This window comes from Macaca nemestrina, chromosome 1, assembly GCF_043159975.1.
Source record: "Macaca nemestrina isolate mMacNem1 chromosome 1, mMacNem.hap1, whole genome shotgun sequence".
Taxonomy (NCBI): Eukaryota; Metazoa; Chordata; class Mammalia; order Primates; family Cercopithecidae; genus Macaca; species Macaca nemestrina.
The window spans coordinates 210,077,098-210,099,520 of NC_092125.1; the positions used below are offsets into that span (position 1 = coordinate 210,077,098).

General features: G+C 39.9%; 2 protein-coding genes across 9 annotated transcripts; one reads left to right on the top strand and one right to left on the bottom strand.

The window, feature by feature from the left end:
• Window positions 1-1,102: 1,102 nt before the first annotated feature.
• On the top strand, window positions 1,103-13,979 carry LOC105494440 (serine and arginine rich splicing factor 10). Of its 8 annotated transcripts, XM_011762851.2 has the most exons (7): window positions 1,103-1,300; window positions 2,610-2,714; window positions 6,330-6,433; window positions 9,432-9,594; window positions 9,820-9,873; window positions 10,007-10,108; window positions 13,717-13,979. In XM_011762851.2, exons 1-7 carry the CDS (start codon window positions 1,236-1,238, stop codon window positions 13,775-13,777), a joined length of 654 nt encoding a protein of 217 aa, XP_011761153.1. In that variant the 5' UTR covers window positions 1,103-1,235; the 3' UTR covers window positions 13,778-13,979. The 8 variants fall into 8 exon arrangements, with proteins under 8 accessions (XP_011761153.1, XP_011761149.1, XP_011761148.1 ...); XM_011762847.2 differs by lacking the exon at window positions 13,717-13,979 and having other exon boundaries at window positions 9,823-9,873; window positions 10,007-13,479; XM_011762846.2 differs by lacking the exon at window positions 13,717-13,979 and having other exon boundaries at window positions 1,105-1,300; window positions 10,007-13,479.
• Window positions 13,980-18,629: 4,650 nt separating this feature from the next.
• Window positions 18,630-21,059, bottom strand: LOC105494439 (proline rich nuclear receptor coactivator 2). The gene is made up of 2 exons (XM_011762844.2): window positions 20,923-21,059; window positions 18,630-20,624 (listed from the first exon to the last, which is right to left on the bottom strand). Exon 2 carries the CDS (start codon window positions 20,604-20,606, stop codon window positions 20,187-20,189), a length of 420 nt encoding a protein of 139 aa, XP_011761146.1. The 5' UTR covers window positions 20,607-20,624; window positions 20,923-21,059; the 3' UTR covers window positions 18,630-20,186.
• Window positions 21,060-22,423: the final 1,364 nt, after the last annotated feature.

The window sequence follows — 22,423 nt, forward strand, 5'->3', positions numbered from 1 at the left end:
TTTGAGACAGAGTCTCGCCCTGTCGCCCAGGCTGGAATGCAGTGGTGCAACCTCGGCTCACTGCAACCTCCGCCTCCCGGGTTCAAGCAATTCTCCTGCCCCAGCCTCCCAAGTCGCTGGAATGACAGGCACGCGCCACTACGCCCAGCTAATTTTTGTATTTTTAGTAGAGAGGAGATTTCACTGTGTTGGTCAGGCTGGTCTCGAACTCTTGACCTCGTGATCCGCCCGCCTAGGCCTCCCAAAGTACTGGGATTACAGGCATGAGCCACCGAGCCCAGCCAAAGTTTCCTCTATTTTAAGTTCTCATTAACTATTTATTAATAGGTATAACCCACACTTTAAAAAAAAAAAAAAAAAACTCTTTGGAATCTTCCATAATCCACAATAACATAAAGGCGTTCTGAGACCAAAAAGTTTGAGAACCACTGCAGTACAGCTCCGATGCATACCCGGGAAGCCGTCAGCAACAAACAATACATTACAAATGACCACAGTAATGAACCTACAGTGTGAGGTTTGGTCCCACCCAGGCTGGAAGCCAAATACGTGACTAACTGGAGATGGCCAGGGTGTGGGTGAGGGGCAAAGGCGGGCTGTAAGCACTGGAGAGGCAGGCCCAGCTCTGCGCAAGGGCACACACCTCCTTCCTTTACACACTCAATACAAGAAGCTTTAAATCCTTATTTTGCTGGTCAGGGCATAACCTGGACCAAACGGGAAATTCAAGGCAAAATAAAAGCAGGGCATTTACTTGGACCAAATGAGAAATTTAAGGCAGCCTCTCTGAATTAAATAGTTTAAAAATCTGTCCATTTAGTAATAACTGCAAAGTTTGGCCTAGAGACTAAAACATCTGCTTCCTGATTTGGGGGTGGGGATGAAGGAGAGTGCAAGGTAGAAAAGGGCGGGAAAATGAAGACCTAAAGAAAGAACAGACGGGCGGGAAGGTAACAGGCACCGCAAGAGGCCAGTGAATGAGACCGAGGCGGAGGCGCGTGCGCCAGCCCTCCGCATGCGCAGTCGCAAGCCTGGTGATCTCGCGGGAAAGAACCGTTGCGGGCCCGACTTTGCGCGGAGGTAGGAGGGGGGAGTGGAGGCGGGAGTGAAGTCTCGCGAGAAGAGTCGGTTGCCGTAGCAGAGCCCTCTAGCTGTGTGTGTCTGAGGCTCGGCCGCCGGAGCCGAGGACGGTTTGCTGAGCCCGTTAGCGCGCCCGGCCGAGACAAGCAGCCGCCATGTCCCGCTACCTGCGTCCCCCCAACACGTCTCTGTTCGTCAGGAACGTGGCCGACGACACCAGGTAGGTACAAGGCAGGTACCCCGGGCCTAGGCGGGGAGGCCGCAGGCGCCCGGAGAGGACCCTGGTGGTGGTGGCGGCACTGGGCCGGGGGAGGGGACTGAGTGAAGATGGCGGGTCCCGCGCCCGCTTTGGCGCCGAACTAGGCCGCGCTGCCGGCCTCAGCCGCCGCGTGGGAGCGAGGGCGGCGCCTCTGCCCTCGCCGAGCCGCGTGGCGGGGTTTTTCGGTCCCCTCCCTCTCCGCAGTTCGCAGCCCCTTTCTCCCGGCTTCCTCCTCGAGCGCGCAGCCCCCTGCCGCGGCCTTTCCGCGACCCGACGGCAGCCCCCCCATTGATTTGAAGTTCATTCTTCGAGGTTCACGCCCCCTTGGCCCAGAGATTTTTTTTTTGAGTGAGGTGAAATAACGGGATCGAGGAGAGGAATCTTGCTACTATTTATCTTTATTGTTGTTGCCGTTATTAATATTTGGGGGTTTTAATCAGTTGGAGGTGTTTGGAGAAAGGGAGCGTTGAGATTTGGGGAGTTAGATTTTTCCAGTTAAATGTTGCGAGTAGTTTTTCTTATTTCCTGGAAATTCTGGTCATCCTTTGAAAAGGGAGGTTTGGGAAGCCTCGATCATTAGGACGTTGACAGCTAAATTAGATTAATTCAGACCTACCTTAAATAGGCTTTGTTCTCACCATTCCCTTGTTTCGAGTTACCTTCAGATTATTTTGGAAGAGTTCTTACTACAAGATGAGGCTTCTTATTTCACAAATAATGAATCTACACACAAAAAATAAGTGGTTTGGGTTTTTGGTGTTTTGTGGGGTTTTTTTTTTTTGCTAGCTTTGTGATTTGCTTTTGTCTTAAATTTAAGCAGGAAAGAAAGCAATAGTAATTATGTTAGCGTCTAGAGAAATTTTCCTTTTACGTCATTTTGACATTTAAGGAGTTCGATATTTGTGACTTTTTCAGACCATATTTACCTATTGTTAAGTGTCTAAACCTGTCGCTAAAATTGGGGAGTAAAAATAAGTGCTTGGTATTTTTCAGAGTACTAGAGTCGATTTGATGCTGTAATATAAAGTAAAAAAAAAAAAAAAAAAACCAATGCTTATATACAACCTGATGCCGCTGTACCTTTTATGAAAAACGAAGGCTGTAGATAAAAATTGTGGTCATTCCCTTGTACCATATGTCTGCTGTTGTCCTGCTAATGTAAACTGCATTTTTATCTTCCAAATTCTTGGATCCTAGCTTTCCTTCATCAGAAAGATATATTGCCTATACATCTTAAGGACTTGGACATAAAAATTTTATGATGTTTTAGGTCTGAAGACTTGCGGCGTGAATTTGGTCGTTATGGTCCTATAGTTGATGTGTATGTTCCACTTGATTTCTACACTCGCCGTCCAAGAGGATTTGCTTATGTTCAATATCCTTTCTTCAGATGGCTGATTAGTGAGGGGTGTTGAAGTTTGAAATTCAAGTTTATGTAAGTGGTAACATCTAAAAAGTAGTTTCTTTTTGTCCTCTAATGTCTGTCTTCAAATTTTTGAAAATTAATTCTGACTCACACATTGCTGTCGTTATTAAAGTTAATCCAAAAATGGTAAAATATTTAAATTCCCATTCATGCTTCTGAAACTCAAGTCGATGATTATATATGTGATTTAAATTTGAATGCACTCTGGTTGCTACTACCTTTAATGTAAGTCCATTAAAAGTTAATATGTTCTTGTGCTTAGCAATTAAAATTTGGTATTCTTGTTTGTTAATTTGAATCACTTGATCAAAAACAAATTGTATAACAATGAGGTAAACTTCTTTAATATTGTCCCCTAATTTGCTGTCCTCTGTTGTTACCTCAGAGAATGTAAAGCTGTACAGTTATGGCGACCCCAAAGAGAAAGCATGAAAGAACCTTTAGAGTAGAGTTCAACACTTAAGGCAAGTAGACAAGCCAAAGACCTCTTAAGGATCAGGCTTGAAGAGAAGGGAGAGTTTGGGAAAAGAAAAAATAAAGAAAAGCTGGAAGAAGGACAAGCCTAATGGGAGACAAAGCCTCGCTTTATCTACAAAAGGGGGAAAAGGTTGTTTTTCAAAGTTAAAGATAAAGCCATCTGTCATATTTGGCCAAGCATCTCATGACAAGTCCTTCTGACAAGCACTTAAAGAGTTAAAGGTCAAGATGAAGTTGAATGATGGCCAAGATTAAAGGAGTCATACCTGATGTATCCTACAGAATAACTATTTTTCTTTTTTTTTCTTTTTTTTTTTTTAATGTTTTGTAAGCAGTTAATTTTCAAAATTATTCTGGTTTGGTCTAGTGACAAAACCTGTAACTTGATTTATGTGGGCCTTTGATGTTGTGATTGTGGTCTTGTATAAATGCACTCTCTTATCAAGTTAAAGTGTAACAGGATGTATATTCTTAAGATTAAATTCAGCATATTTTGGTTTTGGACCAGGTGGTCAGATGCCACAGAGTAGCAGGCAGTGTGCTCTTTGGAGTAGCATGGGGTTCTGGGGTTAAGCCACAGAGCCCTGCTTAAAGGAGAGACAGGTGCATGCACTGGGGACTACTTAGAAACAGCTCAGGTGGTCTTGTAGGGTCAGAGCCACTAGAAATTCTGTTTATATATAGATTTTAAAGTGGTCGTTGGGGACACACACAAACCCTTAACTTCTTTATCTTAACCCTGTGAAGACTGCTGGCTCTGCGCTGCTTTAGCACACATGATCAGTTGGCCCTGAATGAGTTGCAGGAGGCCTTCTCCCTGGTATAGGTACCCAACTGGGACCTATGGGAGACTGGTCCCTGACCCAGAGTCAGGTAACCTTCCTCCTTTCAGTGAGATCATCTGCCTGCAACAACGGTTTGGGTTGTGGGCCTCAGACTAGGAAAAATTCTTCCTGCTTAAATTCAGTGGGCCTCAAACTTTTAAGTTAGTGGAGTCCTAGTGAGACTTACAGGGAAAAAGCCAAAAGCTACTCCTGCAGGGCCAGTGATCAAGGACAGTTGTAAGCATTGGTTGCAAAGCTCCATTACAGAGAAGGTAATAGCTATATCTGGCTTAGTAAATAAAGGTAGCGGTGCATTCTGGCTTACAACATAGACCTGATTTTACCTAGTGTTGGGTGGCCCAGGAATCAAGGTCAGTAGTAGTTTGATTCAAGAGTGTGTGGTATTTGAGGCAGAAAAGGCTAGCAATTCAAAGCAATCTAAAGGAGAATGATAATTTTAAAATACTTATTCAGTAAGTCTATGGTCTTAAAATAGTTGAAAAGAAATAAGTAACAGGCTTATCAATTTCATTTTTGAAAAGACCATAAAGTACAAATTTCTCCATGGTTGACATCAGAGTGATACTTGGCTGCCTCTGCTGCTGCTTTCTCTTCTGTCTGACTCCATTTGCAATAGCCTTTTCTTCCTATCCCTGGCTTACCGAATAAAGCAGAAACTTGCCATCAGCCCAGGATTCTGTTTTTGAAAGTAGCCCCAGAGAGGATGCTCTGCTCTCATTAATAATTTTTATGGCTCTCAATATAAATCCTTTTTATACTTATTATATTCTGTCTCTTGGGGTATACCCGTTAAGTGAACTTATTCCTTCTAATTAGTTTAGAGCCCAGCTGCATTAACCTTGAGGGATGTTCAGTTACAGTATTCAAGGTTCTGAACTCCCCATCAGCCTTTGCCTTTTCATGTTGAAACCCCAGTTATTTAAAACTTGTCCTTCCATTTAATCTGTTCATAATGGCCTCGGGAAGAGAGAGCTGGAAACCTGCAGTCCTTAATTCCTTTCAGAACAAAAAGTGGGAAGTCTAGTAAGGCAGACCTTTTAATCTCTGTAGTAAAAGAATACCAGTATCGGTCTCGAAAAAGGAGTGTATCACTTCAGGGATTTTTTAAATCACCTCTCTAAATCTGCAGTCTTGTGTTTTCTCTCAAATTTAGGAAATAGAAATGTGCAAACTAGAATAATGATTTTTAGGATAGAATGAAAACCTGTACCTAACCTAGCTCTTTCCAAACCATTTATATCAAACCCTGCCTTGAATGTATACTTGGTCTCTGTTGTAATGATGGTTTTAGGAAAGGAGCTAGGTTTGGACAGAATAGCTATGTAAAGCCAGGAGTTCTCGTAGTAATATTGCTGTCATGACCAGGGAGGACAAGCAGCTTAGCTTCTCAGATCAAAAACAAGTACCAGTAGTTCCTGCTTAAGGCCGGTAAATAATATCTTGAAATTCTCAAGTTGGAAACCAGTCTCAAACCATTTCTTTGCAAGAAGTTGTAAATTTAGGGTCATGGTTAGGGCTTTCCAGTCTAGGAGTCCTTACAGTGATCTGTTTCTTGATAGCATGCTTTTACAGTCTGCATGGATGTAATAACGCTTTTGGTATAGTGATTGTCTTGAGTATTGCTTGACTCTGTCTTGATGCCCACAAATGGCTAGCGTGCTTGTCTTCCCATGCAGTGGAAGGAAGACAGTTAAATAGTAGTAGTAGATATATATGAAAAAGAAAACAGCAAAATAAATTTGAAGTTAATGCTTTCGTCTCTTGTAAGGTAAGGCATATACTGCTTGCTTACACAAGAACTATTGGCATTTTCTTTTTTTCATTTGAAACAAATATGAAAGACAGTAGTTTGGTTTTATTTTAAGAAATTTTTATTTTAGCATACAACATAGAACTGACATTTGTTTTTATTTTTTGTTTTGTAAACTTAATTCTTAAAACTTAGGAAAATTTTTGGATAGGACAACTTGGTGATTCAGCTATAACAGATCTTATTTCAATAATAACTTTACTGCAATATGTATTCATACGTTTTCAAATATGTGCCTTAGGAAAACACAAGTGCTTTTATAGTGTGAAGTGTTAATGGCTGAATCCAACTGAATCACCAACTAGTGAGTGGGGGTCTGGTCGATTTTCTGGAATAATATTGGGAGATTGTGAATTGTTCCAGACATACCAACTGAACTCTCATTCATTATCAAAGTTTGCAAAACTTCCCAAGCCCCTTAACATTTAGCACATTTGAGGATGTTCGTGATGCTGAAGATGCTTTACATAATTTGGACAGAAAGTGGATTTGTGGACGGCAGATTGAAATCCAGTTTGCCCAGGGGGATCGAAAGAGTAAGTACCCTTATGCCTGATATGTATGAAGCATTATTTTTTTAGTGTTTTGATATTTTTTTTTTTTAAGAATTTAAGCAATTTGTGTATCTGTTCAAAACCCAAAAGGATCTCTTTTTTCTTCTTTTTTTTTTTTTTTTTTTTTTGAGACGGAGTCTTGTTCTGTCGCCCAGGCTGGAGTGCAGTGGCGCGATCTCCGCTCACTGCAAGCTCTGCCACCTCCCGGGTTCACGCCATTCTCCTGCCTCAGCCTCCCGAGAAGCTGGGACTACAGGCGCCTGTCACCACGCCTGGCTAGTTTTTTTTGTTTGTTTTTAGTAGAGACGGGGTTTCAGCGTGCTTGCCAGGATGGTCTCAATCTCCTGACCTCGTGATCCGCCCGCCCCGGCCTCCCAAAGTGCTGGGATTACAGGCATGAGCCACCGCGCCCGGCCTTTTTTCTTTTTCCTTTCTTCTTTCTTTTTTTCTGAGACAGAGTCTCGCTCTGTTGCCCAAGCTGGAATGCGTGCAGTGGCATGATCTCGGCTTACTGCAACCGCCACCTCCTGAGTTCAAACGATTCTCATACCTCAACCTCCCGAGTAGCTGGGATTACAGGTGCATGCCACCACATCTGGCTAATTTTTGTATTTTTAGTAGAGACGGAGTTTCACCATGTTGGCCAGGCTGATCTCGAACTCCCCACCTTAGGTGATCCACCCGCCTTGGCCTCCCGAAGTGCTGGGATTGGGATTACAGGCGTGATCCCAAACGGATCGTTTTTAAGAAAATGGAGTATCTTGAATATTTCTTGAATATTTCATCATATTTTCCAGATGTATTACAAAGTTTTGGGGTTAAGTGTAGGTAGGAAGTGGAAATGAGAATGCCTAAAATATATGTGGACTCTTCTGAAAGTTGGTTATGCAGGCTTACCAGATGTTCACTTCATACTTACAAGGCAGGAGTACAGGTTTTAGAGTCAAATAGACCTGTGTTTGAATTCTGGCTTAGCCACTATGTTACCTTGGGCAAGATACTAATTAAGAGATTAAAATAACGGCAGGGTGCAGTGGCTCACACCTGTAATCCCAGCACTTTGGGAGGCCATGGCAGGTGGATCACAAGGTCATGATGAAACCCCATCTCTACTAAAAATACAAAAAATTAGCCAGGCATGGTGGCGCGCACCTGTAGTCCCAGCTACTCAGGAGGCTGAGGCAGGAGAATTGCTTGAACCCAGCAGGCAGAGGTTGCAGTGAGCCGAGATTGTGCCACTGCACTCCAGACTGGGCAACAGAGCGAGATACTGTCTCAAAAAAAAAAATAAATAAATATATATATATATATATAGCTGCTGAGGAGAAGAGGAGCTCTTGAGTAGACATAAAATATTGGTAACTCTAGTTCTTCAGTTGGGTAATAGATTCCTGGTTATGCATTGTGTTATTTATATGTACTTCAATACATAAAGTATCTGCTTCAATGAATTGAATGAGATAAGAACTGAAGTGTCTATAGGCATTTAGGAATGCCTTATTCTGCTTAGGGTCTTAGAACTGTAATTATATATTACTGCATTTTGACGCTACACATTGTTCATAGGCCACCTATAAATATTTTGTTAATTGTGTTCTTAATGAATGGAATCTGTGGCAGGATCATTCCAAATCAGCATATGGTTCATTTTTTTCAACCATTTAAAAATGTAAAATGCTTGGGTGTGGTAGCTCACGCCTATATCCCACCACTTTGGGAGGCCTGGGTGGAAGGATTGCCAGAGCCCAGGAGTTTGAGACCAGCCTGGGCAACAAAGTGGGACCCCGTCTCCACAAAAAATAAAATACAAAATTAGCCTGGCGTGGTGGTGCATGCCTGTAATCCCAGCTACTCAGGAGGCGAAGGTTGTGGTGAGCCAAGATTGCACCATTGCACTCTGCCCTGGGTAACAAAAACAAAACTCCGACTCAAAAAAAAAAAAAAAAAGACTCCAGGCCAGGTACAGTGGCTCACATCTGTAATCCCAGCACTTTGGGAGGCCGAGGCATGTGGATTATTTGGGGTCAGAAATTCGAGACCAGCCTGGCCAATATGGTGAAACCCTGTCTCTACTAAAATATAAAAATTAGCCGGGTGTGGTAGTGCGTGCCTGTAATCTCAGCTACTCAGGAGGCTGAGGCAGGAGAATGGTTTCACCTGGTGTGTGGTGGAGGTTGTAGTGAGCTGAGATTGTGCCACTGCACTCTAGCCTGGATGACACAGCGAGACCCTGGTCTCAAGAATAAAAATACGTTAAAAAAAAAAAAAATGCCAGCCGGGCGCGGTGGCTCACGCCTGTAATCCCAGTACTTTGGGAGGCCGAGATGGACAGATCACGAGGTCAGGAGATCGAGACCATCCTGGCGAACAAGGTGAAACCCCGTCTCTACTAAAAATACAAAAAAATTAGACGGGCGAGGTGGCAGGCGCCTGTAGTCCCAGCTACTCGGGAGGCTGAGGCAGGAGAATGGCGTGAACCCAGGAGGCAGAGCTTGCAGTGAGCCAAGATCGCGCCACCACACCCCAGCCTAGGCGTCTGAGCAAGACTCCGTCTCAAAAAAAAACAAAAGCCAAAACATACGCAAATTTTTTTTTTTTTTTTTTTTTTTTGAGACAGGGTCTCTGACCCCCAGGCTGGCGTGTAGTGGTGTAATCACAATTCACTGCAGCTGCAAACTCTTACCCCCTTAGCCTCTCAGGTAGCTGGAATACATGTGCAAGCCACTAGGTCTAGCTAATTATTTTTTGTAAAAATGGGATATTGCCATGTTGCTCCAGGCTGGTCTCAAACTCCTGGGCTCAAAGGATCCTCCCACCTCAACCTCCCAAAGTAGTGGGATTACAAGCATGAGGCACCACCCGGTCATACATACTCTGTTTGGGATACAAGAGGGGATGCAGGGATTTTTTTTCCTATTTATTGAGGGCTTTAATACTGTTTTTAATATTTCTAAGTATTTCTGTTCTTTGTATTTCCTAGCACCAAATCAGATGAAAGCCAAGGAAGGGAGGAATGTGTACAGTTCTTCACGCTATGATGATTATGACAGATACAGACGTTCTAGAAGCCGAAGTTATGAAAGGAGGAGATCAAGAAGTCGGTCTTTTGATTACAACTATAGAAGATCGTATAGTCCTAGAAAGTAAGTGTGCTGTGTAGCACAGTGATCTGTTTAAAAAATGTATTTGTTAGCATTTAATTTTTTTTTTTACTTTTTTGTATACTTTTAATTATATATATTGACTGTTTCATTGAGACAAAAAATATGGTATCATTTTATTTTAAAAGTTTTATGGTTTGCTTTTAATTAGAAACTTTGCCTCTATGAATAGATATTTGTCACCGCTTTTTCTGATATGCTTTTTAGCAGTAGACCGACTGGAAGACCACGACGTAGCAGAAGCCATTCCGACAATGATAGGTAAATAACTTTGCTTTGAAAAAGACTCATATATTTTTTAATTTCAGAGTGAACTTTTGCTCTAAAAATAACAAATTTGATTAATATAGAATCTAATTTTTACTCTAATTATATCTCTCCTCTGTTTTGAAAGATTCAAACACCGAAATCGATCTTTTTCAAGATCTAAATCCAATTCAAGATCACGGTCCAAGTCCCAGCCCAAGAAAGAAATGAAGGCTAAATCACGTTCTAGGTCTGCATCTCACACCAAAACTAGAGGCACCTCTAAAACAGATTCCAAAACACATTATAAGTCTGGCTCAAGATATGAAAAGGAATCAAGGAAAAAAGAACCACCTAGATCCAAATCTCAGTCAAGATCACAGTCTAGGTCTAGGTCAAAATCTAGATCAAGGTCTTGGACTAGTCCTAAGTCCAGTGGCCACTGATAGTATAAACCATGGTCATTTTTAGGCATGTATCATTCATTTACTCATAGTTTGGTTTACTTAAATTATCAGGAATACAATGTTGCAATGATGCTTAAAAAAACACTTGTTAGTTTTCCCTGTACCGGGCAATGGTTATAATTAAAATGATATGCTGTTGAGAAGCCACTCTTAAGAGTCCAGTTTGTTTAATGTTATGGGCAGCTACCAATTTGTGGTGTCTCTGTATATTTTTGTAAAGATTCTCATTTTTTATGCTTGAAGTATTTGGTGAAAAGATGTTGGTTGACCATAATTTGCAACATTGTCTCATTAAAAATAAACTTTCATATTCATATTTGGTAGAACTGTTAACCTAGAAATGTAGCTTGCTAATAAGATAGAATGATACAAAAGTGAAGTAGTAGCCACAGTACAACACTGACTGCTCAGACACATTTAGGTTCAGGGTGGACCTTTATGTCTTGTCAAGATGTCTAGGCCTGGCCGGGCGCGGTGGCTCACACCTGTAATCCCAGCACTTTGGGAGGCCGAGGCGGGTGGATCACGAGGGCAGGAGTTTGAGACCAGCCTGATCAACATGATGAAACCCCGTCTCTACTAAAAATACAAAAATTAGCCGGGCATCGTGGCACATGCCTGTAATCCCAGCTACTCGGGAGGCCGAGGCAAGAGAATCGCTTGAACCCAGGAGGTGGAAGTTGCAGTGAGCCAAAATCACGCCACTGCACTCCAGCCTGGGCAGCAGAGTGAGACTCCGTCTCAAAAACAAAACAAAACAAAAAAGCAAAACCAGATGTCTAGGCCAATGATAATTATTTTTGATGCAGTGTGGATTAGTTCTTTTGTTAACCCCACTGTCTTGGGGAATGATGCCTGCTGGGAAATTGAGTTGTTGACTGAAACATGGAACCTTCACTGCTTTTTTTCTGGTTCCTATGAAGATTTGGAACATAGAAAACACAAAAACTCACCTTGAAATTTGAGCAGGTCGATGATGGCAAAAATAATTTTAAGGAGAAAGGAATATTCTTATGTAGTTATTCTAAAGTTTAAGGAGCGTTATTGACCATAATATTGCTTAGTTTTTTTTACTGCTGTTAGAAACAAGTAAATTGTTTCAAAGTAGGTTTTGTGTGTGTGCATAGTGTAAAAACTGAAATTTTGATGCTTACAGCACTTCGCTCGTGCATTTGTATCAAAATTTGCCTACCTCTTTGTGAGGGAGGCCTGCTTTTCACACCTCAGTTTATTTAATTCGAGGCAAGTTGAAAGACAACACTCACTCTAGGTGATTCTGTGGTGCCATGAAATTTAAGATAATTTGGGAAAAAGGATTAGTCAGTTTTAAGCAAGAGTCACATCTTCTGAGCTTTCGATTATCAGTGTAGTACCTGACTAAAAATGAAGTAATACCCTTAACCATTTATAATTTCTAGTATTTCTCTGAAAGATCGTTTTGGGGACAAAAGTGACTTGACATGTCCAATTTCATTTCAGAATAAAAAGCTAGCATCTTTAAAAATCTCAGATTGCTTGCTTACAGATATAAGTGAGAATTATGGAGAAGCGATTCCTTTTAGAGGATTACTTTTTTCAATTTTGGTTTTAGTAATCTAGGGTTTGCCTGTAAAGAATACAACGATGGATTTTAAATACTGTTTGTGGAATGTGTTTAAAGGATTGATTCTAGAACCTTTGTATATTTGATAGTATTTCTAACTTTCATTTCTTTACTGTTTGCAGTTAATGTTCATGTTCTGCTATGCAATCATTTATATGCACGTTTCTTTAATTTTTTTAGATTTTCCTGGATGTATAGTTTAAACAACAAAAAGTCTATTTAAAACTGTAGCAGTAGTTTGCAGTTCTAGCAAAGAGGAAAGTTGTGGGGTTAAACTTTGTATTTTCTTTCTTATAGAGGCTTCTAAAAAGGTATTTTTATATGTTCTTTTTAACAAATATTGTGTACAACCTTTAAAACATCAATGTTTGGATCAAAACAAGACCCAGCTTATTTTCTGCTTGCTGTAAATTAAGCAAACATGCTATAATAAAAACAAAATGAAGGAAATACGATTAACTGGAATTATTACAGTATTGAATATGATTCTAAAATAACAATGGAAACAGTCCTTTATAGATTTAGGAATATTTTTAATCAGTGTTGCACTAGGCACAACTAACTTTTACTTTGGAAATGATAGAACTTGCCAGAAAGGTACATCTTTTACACAGTAGTTAAAAATTCATTGTGTAATATCAAAGTTGTTTCATGATTGCTCATTGAGCCTCTTGGGTTAACTAACTTAAGAGGTTATTTGGTAGTATGTTAAGATGAAATTTGGACCAGTAATTCTGCTCTCCCTCTTCGTAAACAAGATGCATTGGGACTTAACGTTTATGACATGATTTTAAATCAATTTGAATTGAATGTTGATGAGCAGCTAATATTAAGTGATAACCTCTTTGGGGAAGTAGGTTAGTTAGGTATTTTGTGGTTCAAATTCTATCTACTTGATGACAATTATAGCTAATTTATTAAGTATTCATGATGTGCCAGACACTTGAAAAGGCTATGTATTAACTCACTCACTCTTCACAAAACCCTGTGAGAAAGATACTTTTGTTTTCCCCATATCAAAGATAAGGAAACAGGCACAAAGAAAAGACTATAAGGCAGAGCCAGGATTTAAGCCAAGGCCTGGTCCTTAGTTTGGGGGGGTGGGGGTGGGTGTTGTTTGTTTTACAGACTATAATTTGAGAGAAGTAGATTGAGGAGATAGCTCATTGAAATTGTTCATTTTCTGTATAGAACTTGAAGGCCTAATTTCATTTTTATTTTTACTTGTGTCAACTTATTTTTAGACTTGGACTATTGAGAACCTTGTATGTTCCTAAAGTGACACACCTAACAGCTTCAAAAGGACTATATTACAGTTGAACCCATGGTAGTTTGGATCCTACTGATACTTGATGAGGATCTTTACATAGTATTTTATGTTAGTTTTGGGTGATGTAGTTGAGTCCCCCACTTACTGAGTGTATGTACTGTGTATGTGGTACTGGGCTCAGTAATAAATAGAATGGTTATATCAATACTCAAATGAGGGCTGACACACTTCACCTCTCCTTTTGCTTAAGATCTCTCTGCATTTTTTTTTTTTTTTTTTTTGAAGCCAAGTAAGCAAGAAGAAAAATGAGAGATAATGCTTCAGTGAGAGAGGAAAGGTGCTACATAGAGTATGAGCTGTTAAGTTACATCCCAGGGGAAAGACCTGGGAACTATTGTATTATTCTCTTGAAAATTTGGCCCAGTAAGCTGCTACATCCAGTTCAACTAACAAAATCCTGTATACCACAGAGAAGAATAAAGAAAACCAAACTGACAAACATCCTTCTTTTATTTAAGACCAAACTGCAGCTGGAATACCCAGTACAGTTCTGCTTACTACACTTCAAGAAAGATCTGAAAGCGGAAAAAGAACCAAAGAAGGGCAGTTCAAGCGACCAAAGGGTGGGTGGAAGGTGCTGCAGTATGAATACTGTACGAATATTTTGACTCTGGTCTGAAAAGATAAAAGAATGTTATCGAAAACTACATGGAATAATTGAAGTCCCTTCAAGTTTGAAAGTAAGCATTTTAGGACAAATAAAAGGAAATTCAACTTTGTACTTGTGGAAACTAATCCCTAAATATGAATAGGTTTATATTGATTCATGGGTAACAGGTCCATAATAAATTATTGGAAACTAGGATGTCTGAATATCAAGGAAGACAGCCATAGTCTCTTACAGTGCCTCTGTTGGTCTGTCTCAAACTGAATTGGGTGGGAAAAGGTATGGTCCAATATAAAAGTTCCATTTTTGCCATTATTGGCAAATCTTGCCTTTGTTTATTTTGGTGCCAGTGTTTTCTGCTTAATGATTTGCTTTGTTGGCATCTGTGTTTATTTACTTGTATACACCACATGCAGTTTACATCTTTCTTTAAGTACTCTCCTTCCCAGGTAAATTCCAATTATATTTGACATCCAGCTAAGAGGGCCCATCTCTTCTCACCTCTTTCCTAGTCAGTATGTTCAGCAAATATTTATTGAGCCCTTACTATGGGCAAATCATTGTCCTGGATAATTGAGGAGAAAAATAGATTTTTCCCTTTTTCAGTAAATGTCTACTGAGCACAATCTAGTGAATCATTACAGTATGGCCTCATTGCTTTGTTTGAGGTATATTATTCATAACAATATTTTATACCATTCGTATCAATGTAATTATAGAACACAATATACTATCAAAGATAAGTAATTGTGTGGTTATCTGCCATTTAAAAGTATCCAGTATTTGATCACATTATTACAAATAATGAAAAAATGATTTGTTTTAATCTGTAATAAACTGGTTTATTGTGCAGTGACTGTAATATACTAGAGTTATATTAAATTGTTTACTCTGCCTCACCAAACACATACTAGGATATAACCCCCAAGATAAGTATTTAACTTTGCATTAGATATAAAGGAGACTGGGTGCTATAATTAGATTATTTTGAGGCAGACAGCTGTTACCCCAACTGATTTAGTATGTTCTGTAATTGAGAAAATGTTCACCAAATTATACTTTTTAGTGATTTACATGTACATTTTATAGGGGACATGTTCTGTGTATAGCGAATAAATAACTTTTATAGTATCACAAAATGTTTTGGATTCCTTAGTTTCTTATTAGGATATGATGTTTCTTTACCTATACATTGATTCCATCACATTTTATTTTTGTCATTTTTGCCACATACTTAAAACTTTCCGTATAAAATTATTAACTAAAAATCTGGAAGTGGAGTCTTAAGCTTTTAATTTATAGCAATTTTGAAAATATAGCAGAGGTATATTTTCATGAGGTATTTTTGTTCATATTTTATTTTAGAAATTTTTTTTGAACTTTTCCAAGATCACACAGCAAGCATCAGATCCTAGGTTACAGCCCATAATTTTTCACTTGTTTCATCTTTTGTTACCATGTTTTTTGTTGTTTAATCAAATGGGGGATTGTTTTTATAGCTTTATTTTCCTGGAGATAGTAAAATTGATATAATGGGATCTAGAATTTACTTAGAGCCAAAATGACTAGATTTAATCACAAAAAGTATTTTGTATACTGTTACACACTCATTAACATAGTGGGTTCTTAGGACAGAGGTTCTGTGTGTTTTTAAAAGAAAATGTAGAGGTCATAGACTTTTTTGCCCTCTACCTCCCTTCTCCATTTCCTTTTGAAGTTAAGACATTTAAGGGGGAGAGAATTAAGTTGCATATTGAGTTGGGATTTTGTTTTTAAAAAATTTAGGTAAATACTTATGTAACTACAATAACAATAGTTGGTAGTTCTCTAAAGTATTTAATTATGGTAAATCAGAAAAGGCCCTCTTTAATTTTTACATCTGTTGAATGAATTGCTTTAGGATCTCTTCTGTGGTTCTCTTTGTACTGAATGCTGTCAATATTATTGAGCACTTACTGTGCTGAACCATGTGCTTTTCAAATATTCCTATTTAATCCTAAAAACACTCCTGGGAAATGGGTATTATTCCCATTTTACAGATGAGAAAATTGTGCTTTGTAGAATACCCATCATGTGATAGCTTCCTGCATATGCTATTCATTCCTCACAACCTTACAAGGTAAATGGATAATGTTCCTGGATGAGAGATTAAATGTAATCCAAGATCTCATGGTTGTGTGGCTCAGAGATTCTAAGCATGGCTTTCCAAATCTCATTCTCTTGTAGAGATTTTCCATTGTATTGCATTTTGACCATGTTCCTGTTTACAAAACCTGAGATTATATTCTGAAGTAGCTGTAACTTGAGCAATAGCTCAGGAATAATCTGATGGCATTCTACTAGGAAGGAGGACTAGCAAAGCCTATAGTTAGCCTATCCTAGGCATGAACTATTCTCATTTTAGATTGGATGACTTGATAGGAAGAAGTGAGCAACCTGTTTGCCTTCAGTTATTGGTATCTACAAGACATTCTGCTAGTCACTGTGGAAAAGGTTCCTTCTCTTGGGTTTTTTCCTCTGCCCCTTCCTCTAACAGTATTGGTTATCTTTATTATGTTTCTGTGTATTTGTAACAGCTGTTTCACCCTTGTATTGCACAATGGGAATTTTTCTTGGAATAAAAAGTGAGGCATGTAAATTCATTGAGAACTAACCATAGTTTGTAAAGAAGTAAAAGGCCTTTGTATCTAGTTTTTTGCAGATCACATTTCTTTGAATGCTGGAAAGTGAAATAAACTGGTCTAGGAGCCAAAAATAAATCTTGGGTTTTTTTAAGACTTTGCTCTACCTTAGATTTGTAACCACCTGGGTACACTTTTTCCTAATTTGTATAAGAGGTTTTAGAGATGCACTCTGTCCCTCTTGCTTTACAAATTGCCTACGAGAATGCAACCAAAATACTAGAAACTAAAACTTACACAAAACCTTTCAGATTTTTTCCTGTGTTGTTGTAGTTCTAGGGAAGAGGATAGTTTATCAGTATATATTTTAAGCTTAAGGATAGGTTTTGGACCTGATTCCATCATAGTGTAACTGCCATCAAAAAGAAGACAAATTGAAATTAGAGCATTAGGCCGGGCGCGGTGGCTCAAGCCTGTAATCCCAGCACTTTGGGAGGCCGAGACGGGCGGATCACGAGGTCAGGAGATCGAGACCATCCTGGCTAACACGGTGAAACCCCGTCTCTACTAAAAATACAAAAAACTAGCCGGGCGAGGTGGCGGGCGCCTGTAGTCCCAGCTACTCGGGAGGCTGAGGCAGGAGAATGGCATAAACCTGGGAGACGGAGCTTGCAGTGAGCTGAGATCCGGCCACTGTACTCCAGCCTGGGTGACAGAGCGAGACTCCGTCTCAAAAAAAAAAAAAAATTAGAGCATTTACTTAAGGTTCACAATATGGCTGACTTCAGCAGCCTTACATGGTAAGTTCTCTGTACCAGGTATTTTTGGTTCTCACGATTGCATCAATTTGGGAAATTCCTATCACCATTCTGTAGGCTAACCAAAACTTTATCAGTACCTTTCCTAAAGTATGAAGTGTCATACGGTTACTGACCTTTTATTCAGGTTACCCTTAAGCTGCTAAAATTTTTATAGGTAATCTTCCACTCCCACTTCCATTTACCCATTTTGCTTGAGTCAAACCAAAAATCTAGTGTATTACTAGATTAATCCACAAAAATCTAGTGTATTCAATATATAGCTTAAAACCTTAACAGACACCTAGGCTGTGATTTGTTCAGTACATGAAGTTCAATTCTTTAATCCTTGGCATTGTCTACAGAAATTACCCTGGAAACAAAATGCTGGTTCTGCCTTAACTCCAAATCATTTCCTAGTTTGCGTGAAAAAATACAGCTTTGCCATGGGACTAGTTGTAGAATTTTAAGGATTCTCAAACTAGTTTTAAGATGCTCTATCATTTGGAATCTGTATCAGAAAGGTGTGGTCGTGATGCTTTTCTTCTGAGGGTCCCCTTACGTGTACTTTGATTCGTCAACATACTTTGAAACACAAGGGTTGGTGTACTTTGATTCGTCAACATACTTTGAAACACAAGGGTTCTTGTCAACTTGATAAATTCATAATTTTTTTTCTATGAACCTAGATCATGGAATTAACTTTGAAAAGCTTTGCGACGTTTTCCATGTGTGGCCTTTTTTTTTTCCTTTTAATTGTTAGCACTACTGGGAGAGAGAAATCTCAAGTAGTTGTTTAATTGCATAGCTGTCAAATCCTAGTATCTTCTGTATCAGTCAGCAAACTAGTTGCCCCTTCTCAAGCCAACAGTCCTGTCACATTTTAGTTGTGACTGTTCTTTTATAATCAGAAATTTAAGAGAAGTCCAAGAGTCTTGAGTATTCTGAGTATGTTACGAGCTTCAAGTCAGTGACTTTTTTTTTTTTTTTTTTTTTTGAGACAGAGTCTTGCTCTGTCACCCAGGCTGGAGTGCAGTGGCCGGATCTCAGCTCACTGCAAGCTCCGCCTCCCGGGTTTACGCCATTCTCCTGCCTCAGCCTCCCGAGTAGCTGGGACTACAGGCGCCCGCCACCTCGCCCGGCTAGTTTTTTGTATTTTTTAGTAGAGACGGGGTTTCACCGTGTTAGCCGGGATGGTCTCTCGATCTCCTGACCTCGTGATCCGCCCGTCTCGGCCTCCCAAAGTGCTGGGATTACAGGCTTGAGCCACCGCGCCCGGCCGTCAGTGACATTTTTAAAAAGAATATTAAGCAATCAAAACCATTTTTAAAATAAAACCAAGCCAATGGGGGAAAACAATTTTATTTAATTTTATGCTTCAAATTCATATCATGTACATTAAGTACCATATAAACTTATCTTTAGGCTATCAATATTTAACTTGGGCAGTACTTCATCTTGATTTATTTAGAGAAATACAGCTTAGGCATCTGCTAACCTGCTTAGGCATCAAAAGAGGTGCCAAATTACAAAATAGGGCATTAACAATCAAAATTTTTAAACTGACCCACATACCTTCTACTGGTTTCGCTTATGTTTAAGCATTTACTCTTAAGGTTGGCAAAACATGTTATCAATGTATTATGCAAGAGTTTACATCTTTTGCATAAATGGTCCGTTGGGTTGCACCTACCCTTGACCAAACAAAAACCAAACATCATTGGCACCATACTCAAAACTACCTGTATCCTAGTTTATAAGATTGTGAAACCCAAAAATCTGTAAGGTTGGAGGGACTCCAGTTAATCTTTGGGCTTAGAGGAGGAAAAAAAAAATAGTCCCATACTGCATTTCACATCTCTTAAAAATAGTTTTAGCAGCTTAAACCTTTTTAGTTATAAAACTTACTACACTCGGATTTACTTTGAAATGTAGTTTACAATCAAGTATAACATACGTACACTGGCACTTTAGCACAAGGGCAAACTTTAAAAACAAATTATTTTGGACCTTTAAAATTAGGCCATACTATAAAAAACAGTCCACGGTCTTACATTCAGCAAATTCATACTAAAATATTCCATTTTTGTAAGATAAAGGCCAATAAAACTTTACATATGCTACAAGTTTATTACAGATATGTACATGGCTCTTTCTCCCCTAGGTACTTAAAATTTTCACATTATCCAACTCCCGAAAGCAAGCTTTGCAGGAATGATGAGGCCCAGATCACTATTAGAATAGCTTGTGCAGTGCTGTAATACAAAAATGTATTTTGAAAGCTATTGAGTGACCATTAAATACTGTTTCTATAAAAAATGGTTTTGGTGTATTTGTTGACACTTAATCCACTATATTTAATAAACAGGGCCATTGGGATGTACTATGTCTCATTCTAATGAGCTCCAAATGCCCTTTCCACCCACTGTACAATTCACTAAAATGCAATTATTACAAAAAATTCACATTTTCTTTCAGCAGTGCATCAGGTTGTTAGCATATTACTGGTTTGGGTGTTTCTAATATACTAAACTTTCAGATGTTTACCTAATTCTGAATCCTTGTGTTAGCTTGAAGCTTATAATCTGATTCACCAACTTTCAACAATCTATTCCATGAATGATAAATTACTATCTTCCCCTAACAATAGAAAAAGCTGATTCCGTTACCACTCCCCAAATCTAAACTTGGTTTCCACTTAAAAGTTACTCGGTTGAGAACACTTAATATCAAATACCATTAGTTTAAGTTGCACTGATACTACCATTGTATCACAGTGCACACAAGATCGTCTATTTTTTTTACATTAATTAGCAGTTCTACACAAATAGATTAATTCCTTAGCGAATGTTTCAGACCAATTGACAACTACCCGCGAACATAATTTTAACATTTGTCTTACTTTATACCTGTACTTTAAGTAAGGTTTTAAGTTGAAATGTCATTATTTCCTTATCTGAAGGATTAAAGGAAACAGGGACCCAGTGGCTTGGTGGTTTGGGAAGAACACTTGGTGATGGTGGCTCACTAAATTTGGCACCAGCATAGTTCTGATTAGCTTGAGATTTAAAAAGTAAGCTGGGACCTGATAAGCTAGAATTCCAACTCTGATTATTTGGAAAATTTTTGTTCTTCCCCCCACTTTGCATAGCCTGCCAAGCAGCTGCTGATGAGTTATAACCATGTCCTCTTTCTTTTTTCTTATGAACAATCTTCATCTGGGAATTCTGATCCTTGGTCTTCTGTCTGTTAAGCTGTTGTTGGTTCTTACTAACATTTCTAGATTGAGGGGCTGGAATGTTATACCGCTCTCCACCACCCATCTTCAGCTTCTTTGTCACCTACAAGTGAATGGAAACAAATATTGAGTAAAATTCCATTAAGTTCAAATCTGTAAAAAGCTTCTATGGCTCCAACTTATAACTCCAGATATTTTGAACAAGACTCAGTAATAGGCTATTCAGCTGCTTTAAATTAAAAAAGCAAGCTGTTTAGACTCCAATATATGCACAACCTTTATTATTATACCGTCTCTAAGAAAAATGAGCTTACCCACAAATCTGCATAATCTATTTTAAAATAAAAACAATTGGTTTAGGATGGCTCCATCATAAAATGTTTGCCCATTATGATAATTACCTTTCAGTCTGCTTTTCAGATTGCAGGATCTCCACTACCTGTCCTCTTCCTTGCTGCCAAGCCCAAGATAACAAGTGTTGCTTTCTGACAGATCCTTTCCTTTGTCTCAATACAGAAGTTTTCATGGGCCGATCTGCTGAGTTCAGCCTAGGAGCTGAGGCCAACATCTGAGTCTCCTCAGCACACAAGTTTGAGAGAAGTCCTAGCTAGAAAAGTAAAGATTACTTCATTATTTCAAAAACACGTTGAGAAAGTGATCATTTAGATTTACTACAAAAATCGTTGACTGTAAAGAAGGCTACTTCCTGAACTAAGAAAATTTATCTTAAGATGGCTTTGACCTCATAACCACGATCATTTAAAAACTCTTCACCCTTGAGACCCAGTCACTCCTGGGGAATTTTTGGAAATGTCTCGAAGTCCCGCAGTAAGTTTTGTTTTTATCTTTTTCCTGGGAAAGATCTTCAGATTCTCTCACGTATAAAATCAAATAACGAGTGTTAAATGTTAAGAGTCATATCCAAAAATTGGCTTCAGGCGGATTTTCAAAAGAGACCGTGTTTTTAAACTCCCACCAGAATTTTCCAATCTTTCCACACACGTCACATCCATTTTCAGTCTCTTGGAACATGTAGACATCACGCAGTGTTTCCTTTGGTTGTGAACACCCTCGCCTCCTCCCCGTCTTAAAATAAGTTCTCACAAGCCCTAACAGTCTAAGCCCATCTTAAATCTATAAAAATGTCTCCCTAGAGGGAACAGCTCAACATTCAAGGTTTGGTTTTAATTTGATGTTCCAAGAAAATAAGTTACCAAATAGTTAAGCCCCCTCCTTTCAAAGGGGTAAGAGAGCCTTCCAAACAGATAAACCACCCTAAATAAATTGCCATTTCCGGACTGTGAGTCATTCACAACTCGAACTCGGAAAACTCGCCGCCTCCGACGCCACACAGGCTTGGCTTCCCAGTGGCCCCATCTCTCCGGAGCCGCAGGGGTCGGGGCGCTGCGACCGCCCGCGCCCGCCCCCGCCCGGATCTCGCCTCCGCTCGCCTCCTTCCCCCAACAATGGGGAGCGCAGCCACCAACATGGCCGCGCCCGCTGCACAGCCGCTACTTACCGACTTCAAGCTCGGAACTACGGCGGCAGTGGCTCCCTCTCGACGTCGAAGCCTCCCTCCCTTTCCAGGGAGAGACGAGGCACGGACCGACAAAGCCCACGAACACCGATGAGCGAGCTGCCGGCCACCCTAGCTTCTACAACCCAACCTCCTCCTTCTGCCTCTACCGACAAAATGGAGTCGGCGGCGACCGCAGAAGCAGGGCCGGGCGGCTCCGCGGCCAATCAAAACACGACAGCGCAGGCCTGGCCAATGAGAAGCGGGCCGCCGCCTGTTGCTGGGGCAGGCCGGGGGCGAAGGCGGGGAGGTGGGGCTGCCGAGGGTTTGAAATCCGCCCGGGGAGGAGGAGCATGCCGGGAGTAACTGCCCGGTCCGCCGGTGTT